Source organism: Ammospiza caudacuta, chromosome 9 (genome assembly GCF_027887145.1).
Source record: "Ammospiza caudacuta isolate bAmmCau1 chromosome 9, bAmmCau1.pri, whole genome shotgun sequence".
Taxonomy (NCBI): Eukaryota; Metazoa; Chordata; class Aves; order Passeriformes; family Passerellidae; genus Ammospiza; species Ammospiza caudacuta.
The window spans coordinates 1,274,522-1,292,966 of NC_080601.1; the positions used below are offsets into that span (position 1 = coordinate 1,274,522).

General features: G+C 41.3%; 1 protein-coding gene across 4 annotated transcripts; it reads left to right on the forward strand.

Annotated features, from left to right (window-relative positions):
• Nucleotides 1–913: 913 nt before the first annotated feature.
• Nucleotides 914–18,325, forward strand: SLC25A16 (solute carrier family 25 member 16). 4 transcript variants are annotated; one of them, XM_058810465.1, is made up of 9 exons: nucleotides 914–982; nucleotides 3,194–3,286; nucleotides 5,380–5,513; nucleotides 7,007–7,070; nucleotides 12,807–12,928; nucleotides 13,451–13,517; nucleotides 14,205–14,367; nucleotides 15,237–15,305; nucleotides 16,800–18,325. In XM_058810465.1, the coding sequence occupies exons 3-9, from the start codon at nucleotides 5,451–5,453 to the stop codon at nucleotides 16,954–16,956; spliced, it is 705 nt and encodes a 234-aa protein (XP_058666448.1). In that variant the 5' UTR covers nucleotides 914–982; nucleotides 3,194–3,286; nucleotides 5,380–5,450; the 3' UTR covers nucleotides 16,957–18,325. The 4 variants fall into 4 exon arrangements, with proteins under 4 accessions (XP_058666448.1, XP_058666447.1, XP_058666445.1 ...); XM_058810464.1 differs by having other exon boundaries at nucleotides 931–996; XM_058810462.1 differs by lacking the exon at nucleotides 914–982 and adding an exon at nucleotides 2,219–2,376.
• Nucleotides 18,326–18,445: the final 120 nt, after the last annotated feature.

The window sequence follows — 18,445 nt, forward strand, 5'->3', positions numbered from 1 at the left end:
GGCAACCACTACTGCAAGGACAGCTTACCTGACTAGAACCTTAATAGTCTATTTTAATTGATATATATTCAAAATATGTTTAGAAAACCAAGCATCTTTAGCAACAGAAGAACCAGAAACAAATTACAATTGATAAAACTATCTACCTGCTTGATTTTTTTGAAATTTGTAGCTCTGCCCTGAGTATTGTAATTTTAATGTCTTCCCCTGCTGATTGATTTACTGGGGGAGGATGCCATAGTGTCACACATGAGTGTAACCCAAACAACATTAAAATTTCTGATGACTTTTAAGAATGCATCATAAAAGAGATGCCACCAAAGAAATTTTGTAAAAGGTGTAAACATTTTGAGGTAAAAAGATGAAGTGACAACTGGGAGGATGTTAGGATTTAAAGGTGCAAGTGAACTACTTCAGTCTCTAATAAAGAAAATAGACCTTGAAAGCACTTTATACCAGTAAGTATAAAAAAAAAAACAAACCAACAAAGCTAGGCACATAAAGCTCATTGCTGAATTCCTTTGTGTGTTAGTATATCCTTGCAAGATGTTCTGTTTAGTTTTGCAATGCAAATTTTTCCCTAAACAGTTTGCACCCTTCCCTAAATTATGAGGGCTGACAAAGCATCTTCTTGAAATATCCTGCCTGTAGCTAAGAGAAGTGGCAGCCCATCTTTGTGATTATTGATTTTTCTGCTCTGTGGTGAAACTCTAGAAACGTGATGACTTTCAGCTGTTAGTGCAGTTGCAATGCTTTCTGTGTGCAGTCAGTAAATTGGGCCCCTACAGCTGGAGCTGTTAACACAGTATGGTTGCTGTGGTGGGAGGAGGCTTTTCCTGAGCAAAAACTAAAAGAATACAAATTGGGTGGAGAAAATGGCATCAACAGGGACTTGCAAAACCTGCTTCAGTAACTCACAGAGCAGTTGCCTTTCTGGTAGAGACTTACAAAGAGTGACTTCGATAAAAAATTATTTTTTCAGGTATAGTACAAAAGGTAAAGAGGCTTGAGGGTTTTCTGTTTAAAAGTCTCATTTAATGGTTTGTAGAGGAAATCTATTATTTTTTTAGTTGTGGGAAAGAATGAATATTGTAGCAGCCATTTCTCACATATATAAATGAGGCAATGATCAAATAAAATTAAATTAAGTTTTTTTGATTCTGACACATGCTTAATTTTAAGGAATATAATCTGGTAAAGGAAAAAATAAGTAATTTTTCTTGAAGGCAATCTGACACAAGCAGGAAGCAAAAATCTGGCAATTCTTTTTTGAAAGTGATTCCTTTTACTTGTGCAAGCATTGAGATCTGTTTGACTGGTTTATTTGTGTTAGAAGACTAACTTTTTAAAAAGGCATATTGGTATGTGAAATACTTTAAATATGAGGTCAAGATGTATGGGGCAGAAAGTATATAAGGAATAGGTGAGTAACTGCAGAAAAATAATGGAAAAACTGACACATGAGCTCTCTCCCCAGCTGTCACCAGGTGTGTGCTCTCTCCTTGCTCCATGCACCAGCATCCAGAGGGTCACTTGCGAGTTTTTGCTTCAGGAACTGAGGACAAAAGGTCAAATACCTCCTGGTATTTATTATTATGAAGGAAAGCCTTATACACTGTAATCAACAGAGACATTGCAGAAAATCTAAAATAACGTCCAAAATGTTGACAGCTGTGGAATCATAATGTTTGACCTTTCTGGTTCTAAAACTGCTGATTTTTCTTTTTTCAATGTTTCCTCTTCTGATGCATTTTGAAACTTGCATAGAAATAATCATACTGACTTTTTTTTTTTTCTGGGTATGAAACCAGAACTGTAGACAAAAGAAATATTCATATTCTAGCCCGAAGTTTAAGTAGCCATTTAAATGGCTAAAGAGAAATCGATGCATTTTACAGTTCAGTCTAATTAGAGCTGTTTTGGTTATGCGCGCCCATAGGTGCAAATACACGTATTTGTTGGTGAAATGGGCGGGTGGCTGTTCTTAGGAGCAGCAGGCGATCCCGGGGCGCTACCGAACGGCTTCCACGGCGCACGGTGCCCCGGAGCAGGTCCAGGGCGGGCTCCGGCGGCGCTGCCCGGCCTTTCCCCGGCCTTTCCTCGCTGAAGGGGCGGCCCGGCCCGGCCCGGCCCGGCTGACGCGATCCGCAGGCGCCGCGGCGGGGCCGGCCCGAGCTGCAGCTCCGCCCCTGCGGCGCGGCGGGGGCTCCGCGCTGCCCCGAGCGCCGGCAGCCGCCGCCTGAGGGAGCCGCCGCCTGAGGGAGCCGGCCCGGCCCTGCCCCATGGCTTCCCCGGCGGCGGCGGGGCCCGGAGCCGCGCTGCCCCCGGCCGCGGCGCGCCGAGACTTCTACTGGCTGCGCTCCTTCATCGCCGGAGGTGGGTGCCCGTGCCCCGGGCGGGGACTGCCGCTGTCCCCGTGGAACCGCCGCCGGCTCTGGTCTCCTGGGGCAGCACGGAGCTCGCTTCTCCTTTTTCCCCTGTGGACTGACGCGGTGCACGCCCGGGACTCGCACGTGTGTCAGACCCAGCTCGGAGCCCCGGCCAGCCGCAATGAAATGATCCCGGAGCCCGAACCCTCGTTAGGCTGCTCGGGGAGGGCGGATTATCCCTGTCCTCACACTGCTGAGGCTGCTGTTCCCAAGATGAAGGTGGTGTGAAGGGGCGAGACCGCCTGGCAAACATACTGCCACATTGATGACCTTATAGAGACAAAGCCTGATTGCTCTGTAAGGTGTTGTCTCAGGTGACTGATTTGCTGGGGGTAGGGGAAGGTTGTGTTTATTTACAGATTTCCATCATGCCGCACTCTCTGTTGGATCTCACTCTGAAGTAGCACAGGGTACACGGCAGACACGTACCCACCTCCTTGGGAACACCGGCAAGGGCTGTTTCCCGCAGAGGGAAGGAGGAAATAGGATGGAAAACTCTTGAGTAACTTTCAGGAAAGTTCCTCCTGCAATGACCTTAGCAGCGGAGACGGACAGTGGCCTAGGTTTTTGTAAACAGGAAAAGCAGCTTAAATGTTTCACTAAGGCTTTAGGGGCTTTGTAGCATCTACTGGAAGCTGTTTACTTGTCATTGGGGTTTTTTCCAGTTCCTGATTGAGTTAGCTACCTTAGAAAAAGCCCTTATTTAACTGCTGATCTAAAGAACTTTTTTCATCCTGTCACTCTTCTGTTTCTCCCTTGGACAGGTGTCGCAGGATGTTGTGCCAAAACAACCACTGCACCACTGGATCGAGTAAAGATTTTGCTGCAAGCTCATAACCACCATTACAAACACCTAGGTAAGATGGCTGCTAACTTTGGTTTGAAATGCAGTGTGTGTGGTTTGGGTGTATTAATTTACTCAGCGGTGAGGCTGATAAAAAAGGTGCTCATCAGACAGGAGGTTGTATCTGTCTGGTCAGGCTGTGTGCCATGTTTTGTTACCGTTTGAGAAGACAAACAAAGCCATGTGTAAGCTGTGGTATCAATCGATGTGTTAGAGTTTGAGATGTCAGAACAATCCTCAATAAGGCAGGTAAGAGCTAGGCTCGATCTTCCGTTTGCAGCAGGAGCTTGGCCGTCACAGCTCCAAGGCTTGGGTGATTTCGGTGGGAGCTGTCCTGCGGGGGTTCCCACAGCTCAGACAGGCCTGGCTGCTGGGAATTGCACCGAGCAGAGCGTTTGTGCCTGCTGGGAGCTGCAGGTGATGTGTGCTCGGCATCTGTGTTGCGTCATGGTGAGAGCAAACTCACGTGTGCACAGCTGTTCTCGGCGGGCTCGAACAGTGCCCTCCTGTGCAGGGTGTGTGAGCCATTTATGTCAGACGTTACTGAAATGTGGCATAACTTTTGCTCCAAAATTTAAGTGTTGCAATTTTCAGAGGGAAAAAATATTTTGAGTTGGCTAATTTTGCATGTAACTGAACTTGTTATTAACTTAGCCACTAAAGATAATATTTTTAGAAGTTGGAAAAATAAATCGTTGCTAAATCATAAAATTCAGTGGATAAATATATTTGCTGTGGCAAAAAGGGAAACACAAACAATGTGTTTTAGTAACACAGACACAAGTATACACTCAAGTCAATGAATTGAAAGGTGAAATAATTGGTTTGACTGGGATTTTAAATCTTCAATTTGCTTTGTATTGTGCCATGGTTGGCAAGTAAAATCTTATGTTCTTCCCTATTTTGGGAGTCAGGTATGATGCTGATTATCTGAACTGTGTCTGACTTGAATGTGTGTGCATGTTACAAGTAGGCAAAAAAGGAGAATTATGTGGATGAGGTACCTGTAAGTGCAGAGACACCATGGTTTTGTTCATCCAAGTCCTCCCTGTGTGTTTTTACACCTTTGCATTGTGGAGCTTGTGGGTCTCCCTGTTCTAGGAAATAGAAACAGTAACTCATCATTGCAGCATAGAGAGAAATTCTGGTCTTGGCATAAGTAAGTTCAGAGGCAGGTAATGAGCATGACATCTTAAAAGTAAATTTGCTACTAAATATGTAATAATATCTTAATATACAATGCTATAGTAAGTATATAATGATATAGTAGAAAGGTGCACTAATCTATTCATATTCTTAGAATCCTAGAAACTAATAGATACTTGTTTTGTTTAAATTTCAAATGAAAGTTTGTCAGCCACTCTCTTCTTCCTGCCTGAAAGCAAGAATCATTTTCATTTTCGGTTTTTATTTAGTAGTTGCATAGGAATTAAAACTGTTTGATTATCACAGTTAATTCTTTTATTGAATCAAACTAAAAAGTGAATTTGATAGCAACTGTACATAGCTAATGTTTCCAGTAAAACTATAGGTTTTGTCCAAACTCTGTGTGATGTTGCATTATTTCCCACCGATTAAAAGTAGGATTGCTTCTTGTTGCAACAACTCTGAGATAAAGAGTGTGAGATGATTAAGTTGTAAGTAATGAGAGTCTTCAGTAATTGTATTTGATTTCCTCAGTGATGGCATTTAATCTGTAATTTAGCATGTAGCAATGTCATTTTGCCGTGGTTTTAGCCTTTAAATGATTATTTATTTATTTGTTTAGAGTTGACTGAACTGTAAGTCAGGCAGTTTCCCCCTGTGTTGCTGGCCTTAGGCTGCTGTGGGTGGTGTTGGCATCTGCAGGAGCCTTGCTCACAGTCCAGGCAGGTCCTGGGGCCTCCCTGCAGAGCTTCCCCGAGTCTGGGAGAGGAGAAAACGGATCCAGCTTCACCTGAGGGCTCCCCTCCGGCAGTGTTTGGGCAGTGAAAGTGGATTTTCCACTTTACCTGAGCAGCACCAGGCAGCCTCAGCTTTTCGTGCTTACTTTCTTCACAGCAGCACTTCCTTGATTTTTGGTTTCCTTCCCCAGAGTGTTAAACACCTTTTTTTGTATCGCTGCAGGAGTATTTTCCACGTTGTGTGCTGTCCCCAAAAAGGAAGGGTACCTTGGGCTCTATAAAGGAAATGGGGCGATGATGATCAGGATCTTTCCCTATGGCGCTATTCAGTTTATGGCATTTGACCAATATAAAAAGGTAGCTGAATTTATCATTTTCCTTTTCTTTTTGTTTTTCCCTGCCTGCAATGAGTACAGACTGATTTCTAAATATTTGTATTGCTGAGAATAATACCCTTTCTTTAATGGAGACAAAAGGTAATTTAAAGTCTACTGCTATTTGTATTGCTATGAGGTAGCCCTTTGTGAATAATGTAGCAAAAAATGTAGAATGAAACATTATTGTATTTATTTGGGATTCCTAGTGCTTCATGGATAAAAGGACTTAAACTTGAACGGTCTGCTGGATATGACATTATTATGTCAGGCTGTAGATAAAAATGACCTTGAAGATAAAAATGCTCATTTCAGAGTTCTGAAACCCTAAAATTTGTCAATTCTTTTCTGTTTTCCTGCATTTACTCTTTCATAAGAAATCTTTGCAGCATCTCATGGAGGTCAGTTGTTAGCATGAACATATTTTGAACATTGCTGTTTGTAGTAAAAAATACCATTTAGCTATTAGCAAGGAGAAGTTTCATGTTTGAAAGGTCAGATTTAGTACCCAGCCAAGGAAATGGTACAATATTTACTGAGGACAATGGCATTGAAATTGTGATTCCCTTCCCTAAGAGCAAATTTCAGCAGACTGATACAAAGAAGTTGCTGTAATTGGTTTTGTAGGTTCTTTTCTTTGTGCTGTAATCATGAATGCTGTTGATCTGTACATATTTTATGTTATGTGGAATAAAAGACTGCATGCCTTGCTTTGTAATTGAAATGATTTATGAATCTGCAATTTCAAGAACCCAGTTAGCATCGTAGCACTTTCTTTTATCAATTAATTGACCAGAAACCTTCACAATATTTTGCATGGATATGTAAAAGAAAATTAATTCTTAAAGGGGGAGGATACTAATGATCTTTATAGCAGAAAGTCTCAGTTATTTGATAAAAAGCCTGGAAGGTAATTTCTAACTTCCTTCCAGGCTGTAATTAACTTACTCTGAAATGTCCTTTTTCTCTTCTTTTTTATTTCTCCTTTTTTTTTCTTTCCTTTTTCTTTTTTTCCTTTTCTTTTAATCCAGTTAAAATCTTTATGGGAGTATTTCACATGATGTGCATGTAAGAAAAATTGACTCTTCTTACTTTTCAATTTTGGTCAGTGTCCTTTGCTCTCTATATACTAAGTTTGCCTTGTTTAACACATATTAATGATAACTAAATAAACAATTAATCTAATTTCTGAAGTGAATAGTACAAATACTTTCAACTTACTGTTTTGCTTTGTTAGTAGATTCTTAGTACTTTGTTTTTAATAAGAAATTGGAAACGGCAGCAGTGGAAACAGTGTTTAACATTGGAAACAGTGTTAAAAAATTCTAACAGTAATTAAATGTTCTGGATTGAATTGATAGCATTGTAAACTTCTTGGGAGCTGCTGCAGAGTTTGCACTGACGTGCTGATGCGCTTTGTGCTGTGTTTTGCTGTTTTCTGATACCTGATTACTGACAATGTTCCATGTTGTGCAGGTCATAAAGAAACAGCTCGGGATTTCTGGGCATGTGCATCGATTGATGGCTGGATCCATGGCAGGTAGGGCTTTGTGCTTGCATCTCAGACATGCCTTTTGCTCACAGTTAATATTCCTTCAGAGCATCATTTCCTGTGGGGTTGGGCCAAACTCCTGCACATTTGGATTAAGCAAATATACTAGTAAATGGTTCATTTAATGTGGTTGCCTAATTGAAATCTGTTTGTCTAAGAGAATTCTTTAAAAAATGTTTGTGCAAGCTGTGAATTCTGTGCTATTGTTATGAAGCACAGTTTTTTAATAGTCTTTTATTAACAAGTGTAAAAACCAGTGTGATCAATATGAAGTAAAAAGCTGCAGGTTCTGGTAGAATTAGCTCATCAGCCCCTCTGCCACTGCTGCTAGGTTGAATATAAGCCCACAGAAATAGGGAGATTTGTGGCTTCTCAAATGAGAATTTTCTTTGGATTTGCCAGAAATGTCTGTACTTTTCCATGCAGGATTTTCATGATGCTCTTTAGGTCATATTTGTGAATGTTAAAATCTCTCATTTATTAATTAGTGCAGTAGCAGCAGAAAAACCTATCAGCAAACTGCCAGTGTATAGTATGATTATTTATTTGTTTTCCTCTTGCTAGTCATTGAGTCAAATGTAGCTAAGAAAAAAACAGGGGAAGGTGAGTAATAGTGAGCTGAGCTTTAATTGAAGTGATTCTTCATGTGCTTTTCCTTTGTAAAATAGGCTAAGAACTGCCTAGTGACAGTCCTCAAATAGTCACAGGTATTCATATTTAGCTGCTTTTGGAAAAAAAAATTGGGATTTTTTAATACTACCTTCAGTTAAACTAGGAAAATCTCATTAAAATATTCAGACTTTGTGTGGCATCAGAGGAAAGAGAATGAAATTAAACACTGGGAAGAGTGCTAAAAACTAACAAAGCCTGTTTGCTAAGGTATGTTCCAGAATTTGGCTGGCTTTCTATCTGAAAAGTCAAAAAAGCCCCTAGATCCATAGATGTTATTCTTTCCTTCCTTTTTTTCCTTTCCCCTGGCTTTAACTGTCCTAAGGAACATTTTACAATATACTTCTCCCCTCCAAAGATGATGATGATGATTATTATTATTATCATTATTATTAGCTTTTCCAGGAGCTTTGTCAGAGACTGGGAACCTGACTGGGAGGCACTGTGAAAACACTGAATAATCAGCCTAACCTGTCAGTGTTGGATGGGGTGCAATTCTTCCCATAAATAAATGAATAGCATCTGGCATTGTTGTAAGCACCTTACTGGTTAAATCTGGTTTGTGTGGTTAGAATAACAGAAATAAATTAATGCACAGTGCTATCTGGCAAGCACAATCTGCTTTATGAGGTGTGTTTAAGTGCCATAGACTCAGTAGTTTCATTTTTAGAGCCCAAAAAATGAGGAGCTGAGCTTGACTTGGGGTGAGATGAACACAGCAATCAAGTATTTATATAGTGTCCCATGTATTTGTTTTCTAGGTGGCATTCTGCTTCTTGGGATATTCTTTAGATGATAAGAGGCAGAGGGTTTATCTGAAGTATATCAAGGAGATGAGGGGGTGAAGGAGGCACTAGAAGAGCAGAGTTTGAAATCTGGTACAGAAGTTTTCTTGGTTTGCAAACAAAACAGAGAAGACTTGAAAGCAATTGGTGATACTTCTTGCTTTCCCTCCTGTGCTGGCTGCAGTAAAGGATGGCACACTGACACTAAAGGAGATGATGTGCTGATGCACAGGGGCATTCACAGTTTCATGGCTGCAGGATTAAGTTGAGATAAATAACCTGTATTTCTCTGGGCTTTTTGTTCCCCCTGCAGCTTTCACTGTCTGCTTTCACCCACCAAACTCAAATCTTGTTCATGCCAGTGTTTCCAACCAGACTGGTGCTCAACAGAGCTGAGTCAGCTCCAAGTGGTGGGAAACATTGAAGTGTCTTCTGTAAGTGATAAACAGGATCAAAAGCATATCCACAGGGAAAACAAGGCAGTGAGGATGGGGGCAGTGGAGGGAGAGGAAATAAAAGCCTATTGTAATGCTTACATTTAAGGAGACCCAGTTAAAATTACTGTGGAAACTCTAACTCTGAATTTCCTGAGTCTTGTGTGATTCAAATTTCAGCTGTAACACTTCATTAACAGATAAGTAGGGTATAGCTTCTTTTAAGGAAAGAGAGCTGGGAAGAAGAGAAATCATAGAGCTTGGTTGGGTTTAGGAAAGAAAATTATCGAGTAACATCAAAAACGAACAAGTAACATTAAATAAAACATCACAGAATTATTTTATAAATTAATTTTTAAAGTTTTCTAATAAAAAATCCAAATCAAAACATAGAAATGTGTATTTCCTCTTTTGCACTTGATTAGCTTCAAAATAACAAGGCCAAAAAAAAAGACTAGATGTTATCTGGAATAAACTCAAGTCCCACTAAACTACTACAGAAAGTACGCTTTTGGTTCTAGCTTTTTACTTTTACTAAAAGTGATTGAAAATAGTACTGACCTAGCACTGTCTGGGAGGATGTTGGCTGTCTCCATTTTAAATAGTATGTAATTAACAGTTGCCCACTTCAGTTGGCATTTTTAAAAAATCTGGTCTAGTTCTTCACATACACTATGGAAGGAAACAGAATTATTATTTATTTGGCACAAAGAAATATTAGGACTGATAAATGAGGCATTCTTTAACTTGATTAATATCTTTTTCATCAGCAGTTTCTGTGTTTGTTGTTTCTGAAGCTTTGTTTTGTTCAGAAGATGCTACTTGGATAATTTAATCTTTACATTAGCTAAGGAGCAAATCTGCAGTTCAAGGCTGTGCCTTGTGCTTATCACTTTTGAACTTTATTCCTCTGAATCTCCTGGCAGTGCTTAATTTCATCTCTGGGGCTCCTGATATGGTACAAAGAGCACGATACAGAAATAACAAAAACTTGCACACCAGCTGTGTTTGCAATGTAAATGTATTTCATTTGTGGGTTTTTCTTGCTCCAGATAGGTTTTTATTTTTATTTCCAAAGAAGTTTACTAAGAACAGAGGGATAGCACTGAAACTGGGAGACAGATGAATCCCTGTGGAGCTAATCTCATTGTGAGCTGCCAAAGCCTGGGAGGGACTCAAGGGCAGTCTAATGTGCCCCAGTGTCCTGTCCCCAGGATGGTCAGAGGTGCTTGGGCACAAGGGGGGGAGTGGAGAAGGGCCTTTCCTGGCTGCTGGGTCAGCACTGGCAGTGAGGAGGTGGCTCTGTGGAGGGAGGAGCTGCATTCCCCTGTTCAGGTTGTTTCAGAGCAGTGCCAAGGGCAGTGTGTGTCTCTGAACTGCTGGTGCACAGTCAATCTGTCCTGTGTCACCTCCCCAGCAGAGATTTTTGGCTTAGCTACCATTGGTGGGGACAGACTTTGCTTTTTCAAGCCTGGGACTGAGCCTTGAGGTGCTGAGGTCTGGCTTCTCATCGGGCAGTATTGAAGGAGCAGAGATGAGTGATTTTGTAGGCTTCACCACAATGACTTTGTGTCCCACAGCTGGCTCCCTTCCTCTTGGAAGGGACAGTGTCTCTCCTGAGCCCCAAAAGCCATACTCAGCCCTTGTGTGTGCATTTTCCTTGGATGAACAGTAAAGCAGGAACGTGCCTCTCCTAGCTGCTACGAGACAGCATATATTGTGGCTCATGTCCCAAATCCCCTTTTACTTTCATTTGTTTTTCAAAAATTCATAGCTAGAGGACTTTAAGAAAATATATTTACAAGTTTCTATTTAAATCCTCACTCTACATACTGTTCATCTGTGTTGTTTTTTTAAAATTGTGCTGTTTTCAGAGTGTGCTGACTAAAGAGTGCATTCCCCAAGCTCCTGCTTGGTCTGTTGCTAGCCTTTGTTCAGAGGAAGTGCCTGGATGGATTTCAGTGCAGGACTGGAAAGAGAAGAGGGGGTAAAGTCTCTTTTCTGAAATGGGATGGCTTCCCTGTTCCTTCTTAAGCTCTGTAAAAGTGCTTTACCCCTCCCTTAATTTGTTTTAAACTGTTTGAATTGATCTATTTGATGATATTTCTGGACATCTCAGGGAATCCATTGGGGAAGGGCTCTAGACTGAGGGCCTGCATTTCATGTAAGTCAGTGGAAGCAGTCTTGAAGTTACTTTAGTGTTTTGCAGCTTCCAACTTTTGAATCCTGTGGGTGAGAGAACCTCAGAAATAAACTGCAGATGTCTGCTTTTTGTTCAGAGGACTTTCCAAAATCTCCAAAAGAGGTGTTTTTTTCTTCTAAAATGAATTACTGATGGGATAATCCAGAGTCCCACAAAGTTGGTTCCCAACTGAGAGCTGACCAGTGTCAGATTTTTGGATAGCTCACTTAGAGTGTTTTAATCTCACCATCTAATCCTGATAACTTTCAGATCATTCAGTTTATCAGAGCAGTGGTTTTTTGTTTTTTGTTTTTTTTTTTAACTCCAGGCATAAAAGTTAAGCAGAGCTTGTCTGCAGGGGCTGTTGCATTTGGATTTTGTTATTGGTTTGTGTTGTTTTTCTGTTCCCCCTGTTACAGATTTGTGTTGGCCTTGTGGAAAGGAGGGGAGATGATACACCCACAAAAAGAGGTGTCATTAAGAAACTATTAAGACTTAAAAGGAAGTGACATTTTCCTGACAAAAACACGTGACAATTTTCTTTCCACCCAAAGTGTACTTCTCTTCTCTAGGACCAATTTAAAAAGCTCCATTTTGCTAAATCAGAGCAGTTTCTAGAAAACAGTGCCAATTACAAAGGTTTTTACTTTCTTTTCTGCCTTTCCCTAGAATTTTTTTTGTTTGATTTTGGTTCTCTGGTGGGTTTTTTTGTTTTTTTTTTTTTTTTTTTTGGTGACTGTGGTGTACCATCAGAAAATGACCACTGTTGTTAGTGAAGAGTTTTAACTATTCCTTCCAAAGACTGTCAGCCATGGAGTGGTTTGCCTCAATACCTACCTGGAAAGAATTAGTTACTCAGGCAAGTGTTAGAATTGTTCTTTTCTGTGCTGGAGTTGTGCTTCCAGAACTGCAAGTTGCTCAGCATTTCAGCTGTTTTGAAGCAGCTCTTAACTGGATTAGTTCTAAGATTTGATTTTTTTTTTTCCTTTTATTTTGTATCTTAAGTCCAGAAAACTTTTCTGCTCAGTTTTAAAACAGAAGTGCTGATGTAACATGAGCTATTAAAATGCAGTAATGCAACACAGTTAAGTACTTCTCATCAGTATGAGCCTGGCTCTATTTTAGATGTAATTAGAATGATTTAGTGTGTCATTAGGATATGTTTCACATTTTCAGATAGAGTAGATAGATACATGTATCTATACTCAATAATGACACCAAATTGTGACAGAGCCTGTTTGGAATACGACATGTAAATTTGGTGGTGTGAGGTGTTTTTTTAGTATGGTAGGGTTAGGTTTCATGGTTGCAATCCAGTAAAGCTGATGTACTTAACCAGCCTGGTTCTGGTGAGCTGCGGATTTCAGAGCTGAGGTGAATACAGTCAGGCCCAGAAATGCTGGGAAATCCAGGCCTAGGTGAGGTGTGCTGCTTCAGTGACCACCAGGTACAAACACATCCTTTGTGCGTTGCTGGAGTTGGTGTTCCTGTTTACTGATTGTAAGTGACTGTAAGTGTTTCTGTAACAAAATACTTTGTACCTGCTATTGTATTCACTGCCAGAAAAGGAAATTCTGCTTTTCAAAATAATCCTAGAATCAGCTAAGGTGTAGGTGAGTTTTGTTTGCTTGTTTTGTTTTTGTTTTTAATAAAGGTATTACAGCAGTGATTTGTACTTACCCTCTTGATATGGTTAGAGTTCGCCTGGCGTTCCAAGTAAAAGGGGAACACAAGTACATGGGAATTATCCATGCATTCAAGATGATTTACACAAAGGTATTTTTTCTTTTCATCTTCAGTTCTGAAAAAGCAAAGTATGCTCTTAAATAATGTTGCACTTCATAGAACATAATGGCTTAGTGTGAAATAAGTGACTTCATTGTGTGCACTTGGGATTTTTTAATGTAAAAAGTTCTTTGGATGCTGCTTTTGCCTGAGGCTGCTGAGCTGTAGCTCAGGCTCCTGTACGTGGGAGGTCAGAAACAGCAGAGAAGCTGCTTTCCAAGAAAGGTAGTGATATTACCAAACAGATTTGGGGAGGAGGGCTGTGCATAATGCATAAATGTTCCCAGTTCCAATGTTGGGGGTAGATTTTTTGCCTTGCTTTTTGCTTATCTCCTCTGGAGCCAGGCAGTTGTCCCTTCAGTTCCTCAGGCACAGGAGGCAGAATGTGACACGAGCTCCTTGGTGTGGTGGCTGGTGCTGGGCAGATTGCTGTCATGGGAGTCTGGATGAGCAGGGGGGACTCAGGACATCTGTGTTTCCTGCTACAAATGCTGCTGTGTTTTCCTTTCAAAGGAAGGTGGTTTGAGTGGCTTCTACAGAGGGCTGATGCCAACTGTGGTGGGAATGGCACCGTATGCGGGTAAGTTAAAACCAGGATGTGCCAGTCCTTCAGCAGTTCTGTGCACTTCTAAATTTGTTTAATATATTTGCACACCCAGTTAATTAGCTTCTGTCCAGATCACCTTCAGTGATGCTCCTTAAAACGTGTCTTCAACAGTCAAAGCCTGGCTTTTCTGCAGTGTGGAGCTGAGAGTGAGCAAGGTAAAGCAGTGGTTGTGTTGTGTTCCCAGTTTCCCCAAGGAGACAAGGAGGCCGTTTCTGTCCAGCAGGGAGATCCTCGGCGGCTCTGGGAATGCGGCCTCGGAGCCTCCTTGGCTCCCTCTCCCGGTGGCTTTTCTGTAAACGCTCCCGCGTGTGGAACCGAGCAGCCCGGCTCACACACCCTCGTTTGGAAAGGCTGAGCCACGGCCCTCACTGAGGAAGCTCTCAGGAGCAATTCTCAGCACCAATTCTTTGATTCTTGACAGCAATCCAGTACCTTAAAACTCACAGTCTAGCTTATTTCAAGTATTCTTGTAGCATTATGTATAAACACAAATCCATTTGGACACAAGTTTCTGTAGAAGTTCAAAATATTGTTTCTCTGTTTTTCTGCATAAGAAAAAACTTCCAAAAGAACTGTGAAATAGTTTCATTTTGTAAATGCAGCTTTCTGTTTATGGTGATACTTTTTAATGCAAGTACATAACATGACATTTCCTTTCAGGTTTTTCCTTTTTTACCTTTGGTACCTTGAAGAGCATTGGGCTTGCTCAGGCCCCTGAGCTGCTTGGCCGGCCCTCGCTGGATAACCCCGACGTGCTGGTGCTGAGGACTCACGTGAACCTGCTGTGTGGGGGCATAGCTGGGGCCATCGCTCAGACCGTGTCGTAAGTGGGGATGGGGCCGTTTCCTCTCTGCACCCCTTCAAGCTAAAGAAACTTTGCTCTGACACAATTATCAGTAAGGTTTTTAAGTTAATCAAATACTGAAATGCAGGCGTTTCCTATTGTTTCACTTACTAAATACCCATTTAATCTTCGGGGTCTTTTAAGAGTTATCCGGTGAGTCAATTAAACAAATCCAGGCAAATCTCTTAAAACCCGCTGGAATCTTTTTTAGTAACAATTTTGTTTCTTGCCTTGTTTGGAAAGCTAAAAAAATTTGACCCTGAACATAATTTGCAGAACTTTATGATTCCAACTTACCTTCAAACCTATGTAACCTGTGAAACCATAGGATTAAAAAGAAGCCAAAACAATTCAAGTCTTTGAAATTGTATTTGGCATTTTTATTACTTTACTTGCTTTTTCCTTTCTCACCCTGTCCTTGTTCTATTTTATTTTGTCCATAAAATAAGTTAATTTCATGGACTTACACAGCATGGATTTTCCCCTACATCACTGCATTGTAAATATCGCTGCCTGTTCATCTTTAAGCTGTTAATTTTATTTTCAATGCAGGTGTCTTCTCCCTTCAGCACTTTACAGACTCTTTTATACTCTCATCTGATCTTCATGTCTCTTCCTTACTAGTGCCAAATGGAATGCATTAAGAGCTCTGGTTTGCTGGTTTTGGTTGTGTAAGGGGAGTCTCCCTTTGTGGAGAGCTGTCAGCCGCGTTGAGAGCGTGAGCTGCATTCCTGACTCGGTGCAAGGAGAGCTGGGAGGCTGCCCGTGGATGTGTTTTCCTGTTTAAGCACCAGTGCAGCAGCTGTCCCTGCTGCGCCTGAGCTGCAGTGTGCCTGTCCCCTGTGCAGGTATCCCCTGGACGTGACTCGGAGGCGCATGCAGCTGGGAGCGGTTCTGCCGGACTCTGACAAGTGCCTGTGAGTATTTCCTGTTATCTGCACTGACTGCTTCGTGCGTGAGCTGAGGTCAGCTCTCAATCTCAAACTTGAAAACAGCCACCCCCACCCCCTGAACTATTACGATTTCTTAATTCTTTTAATAAAGAAGTTTCCCTGCAGACAAAAGCTACCACTCTCAATCTGGGCTTAAGAAATACCTGAAATAACAATGGCACCCTTGGTAGTAATCCTGTATCTCTACTGGTAAAATAGGTTTTTGTATTTTAATGCAACTTGTGCTACCTTTAGTATCAGCAAGCTCTCTGAGAGAGAGACCAAATGCTTCTACTGAAATGAAGTAGTTTCAGAGTGTATTTTAATGGTGCAGAATCTGTTCCATAAGATGATTTTGCGTAATAAAATTTTATTTGAGCTTTTTGCCCTCCTACACCCCACACATTGTTGAGGTTCCTCCAGTAGAAGTGGAAGCACCATAATAACGTAGAAATCATAATGTTAAATCAACTGTCATCTCAAGCAACTTTCTGAATTTCAAATTGTCCCAATCTAATTCCATATTCTGGGACAGTTTCCTCTTGGTTAGTTTCAATCTTGTGGAATTGTGTAAGTCTGAACCCAGTGCAATTCACTGGGAATCTCCTGAGTGGAAGGTTGGATCCTACCAAGAGCAGCCTGGGTGACCTTTCACAAACAACCTCAGTGTTGCTTAACTGTGAAGGCTCTGTTGTGTTTTCTTCACCAGCCTTTTTGTTTTTCTTGGTTATTTTCCACTCCTGATGATTTTTAAATAAAAATATGTTCATTGTTCTCAGGGTTTTACTTGTTGCACTTGTGAGGACTCCTTTTACAGAGCTGAGGCTTGTCCATTTAACGATTTTGTTGTGACCATACAGAGAGCTGTGCTCTGAAGGAGAGGCACAGGTCTGTCTTTAGAGGGTGAGAGGATAAAGCAGGCAGGAAGTCTGGAAGCTTTGGAACATAGGGAAAGTGCTCTCCAGGAGCCCTGTCTGCAATAACATGGGAATGCCAAGCACTTCAGGTGCTTTCCATTTCATGTCTGCTTAGTTTCAATACAAGTATGTGAAGAAAGTTCTCTTTGCACATACAGTGCAATTTCTGCTTTTAAAAAGGTAAAATATTATGTTCTAAGATTATTATTTGTAAAAGGAATTTATGCTTCTCTGCTCTTTCCTGCCAGTTAGGCAAGAGAATGTGTGGAGCCATTCTGGTGGAAAACACTGTAATATATCTTGTAGGGCAGGTGTTTTCTGACCAACACTTGTTTAGCTGGGACTGCACCATCCTCTTTTTAATTCCCAGCTCTTGGGCTTGAATTTCTTGTGGAAGTGCAGGTTGTCACTTTAGTCCTATGTGTGGCATTTTAGTCCTATGTGTGGCTTTGCTGTGTGGAATGCCATGGGTTTTTCTCCACGGATCTCCTAAAAGCCAGGTAAACGTTGCAGTAAGATGATTTTGATGCTGAATGCGTACCCCTGCTGGTTCCTTTGGCAGTACCATGGTGCAGACACTGAGATACGTGTACCAGCAGCACGGGGTGCGACGGGGGCTGTACCGCGGGCTCTCCCTGAATTACATCCGCTGCGTCCCCTCCCAGGCCGTGGCTTTCACCACCTATGAGCTCATGAAACAATTCCTGCACCTCAACTGATCGTTTGTTTTAAAGACTTTTCTGTACAACTACACTATCAATCCTCAAATGATACTGATGAATAAATGACTTGAAGTTTAACAAAAAAAGCTCTCTGTTACTGCGGACCTGCTGTGTCTGACACTTTTATTTGCCAAAATGTGGTGATTTCCTGGAGTCAGAGCCGGGGCACACATCCACATAAACGTGAGCTAGCTCTGAACACTTTTTTGCACTTGATCTTTTAGGCTTCATTAGATGAATTTTAGGAGCGGCACAGTTTTGGAGATCCATGTTTTACACAAGCTCCGAGCTGTTAGTTATTTAGCTTTATCACCATTCCAGGAGTTACACGCTGCTGATTATGCTGCCTTTGAAGCTAGTAATTAGGCATCTGTTCTTGAAAAATGAAATGGAATAAACTGATTCAAACACAATGCAGTGGTTTTGGCACTCAGATCCTTGCCTGGTCTGCAGAAGCTGAGCTGGACAGAGCACACTCCAGGCAGCCTTTTGTTGTTCTGTGTGCAAGAACAGGAATTGCTGCCCAGGAAGGGATCCTCAGCCATTTCAGCCACAACCAGCAAGATGTACTCTGCAGTATCGGGCAGCTCGCAGTTTGGAAATTTCGGTGTACGTTGTATTCTAAGAAATGCTGCACTACACAAATAAAAGTGGGGGGAAATTCACAGGCATGAGTGCTAGAGAAGATCCCCTTGTGGCAGGTGCTGGGGCTAATCTCAGAAAGCTTTTCTGTGGAGCTGCATGTTCTTGATTTGGTGTGTTCAAGGCTGAGTATGCTGTGAGTATGTACTATCCCAGTACTAGCTGGTGTAAACAGGTTTTCCCTCCCTTAAACCACCGTGCCAAAGAAACTGCATGCTGCTGCAATTGCTTACTTAGGCACAGGGACCACGTGCAACCTCACACAGAAAAGGAAATGAAGATTGTATTGGCCTCTGTAGGTGTGTGTGTGCTGTTTGCTCCTCAAGTCATGGATTAGATTATTGCATGTTGGCCTCCTCCTGTGATGCCTTTTCCGCAAGGAATTATTTTATACGTGATTTGCATTGGTACTCTTGATTTTACTCACTTGATTCAGGAAACTGTAAAGCATTTACTTCATGTAAGTTATTTATTTATTGTAAATATTTTAGTGTCTTCTCAGAATTGGCAAATGGTGATGTTAAGTGCTGGATGGTAAGACTGATTTGCTTAATTTTGACAAATTTAACAAATCGGATTTTCAGTTATATATTCAATACCAACTTCTGTGGCTCAATTTTTCCCCCAGTTTCTTAAAAATACGTATTTCTTTGAAATTTACAGTGTAGCAATGGGCAGAGAATGAAATGTATCTGGATATATTTTATTAAAATTTTTGAACCAGTGTCCTTGTGTGATCTGTGTGTGTTGCCACCAGGAAGAATACATATTTCTGGAATGATCTGTTTGCCCTAATAGGTAAATATGCACAACATTGTCATTCTTAATTAAGTGACAGTAAATA

Coding starts and splice junctions, on each gene's coding strand:
- SLC25A16 (XM_058810462.1), top strand. CDS start 2,283: ATGGCTTCCCCGGCGGCGGCGGGGCCCGGAGCCGCGCTGCCCCCGGCC. Junction 7,071..12,806: donor GATGGCTGGATCCATGGCAG/GTAGGGCTTTGT, acceptor TTTTTAATAAAG/GTATTACAGCAGTGATTTGT. Junction 12,929..13,450: donor TCAAGATGATTTACACAAAG/GTATTTTTTCTT, acceptor TTCCTTTCAAAG/GAAGGTGGTTTGAGTGGCTT.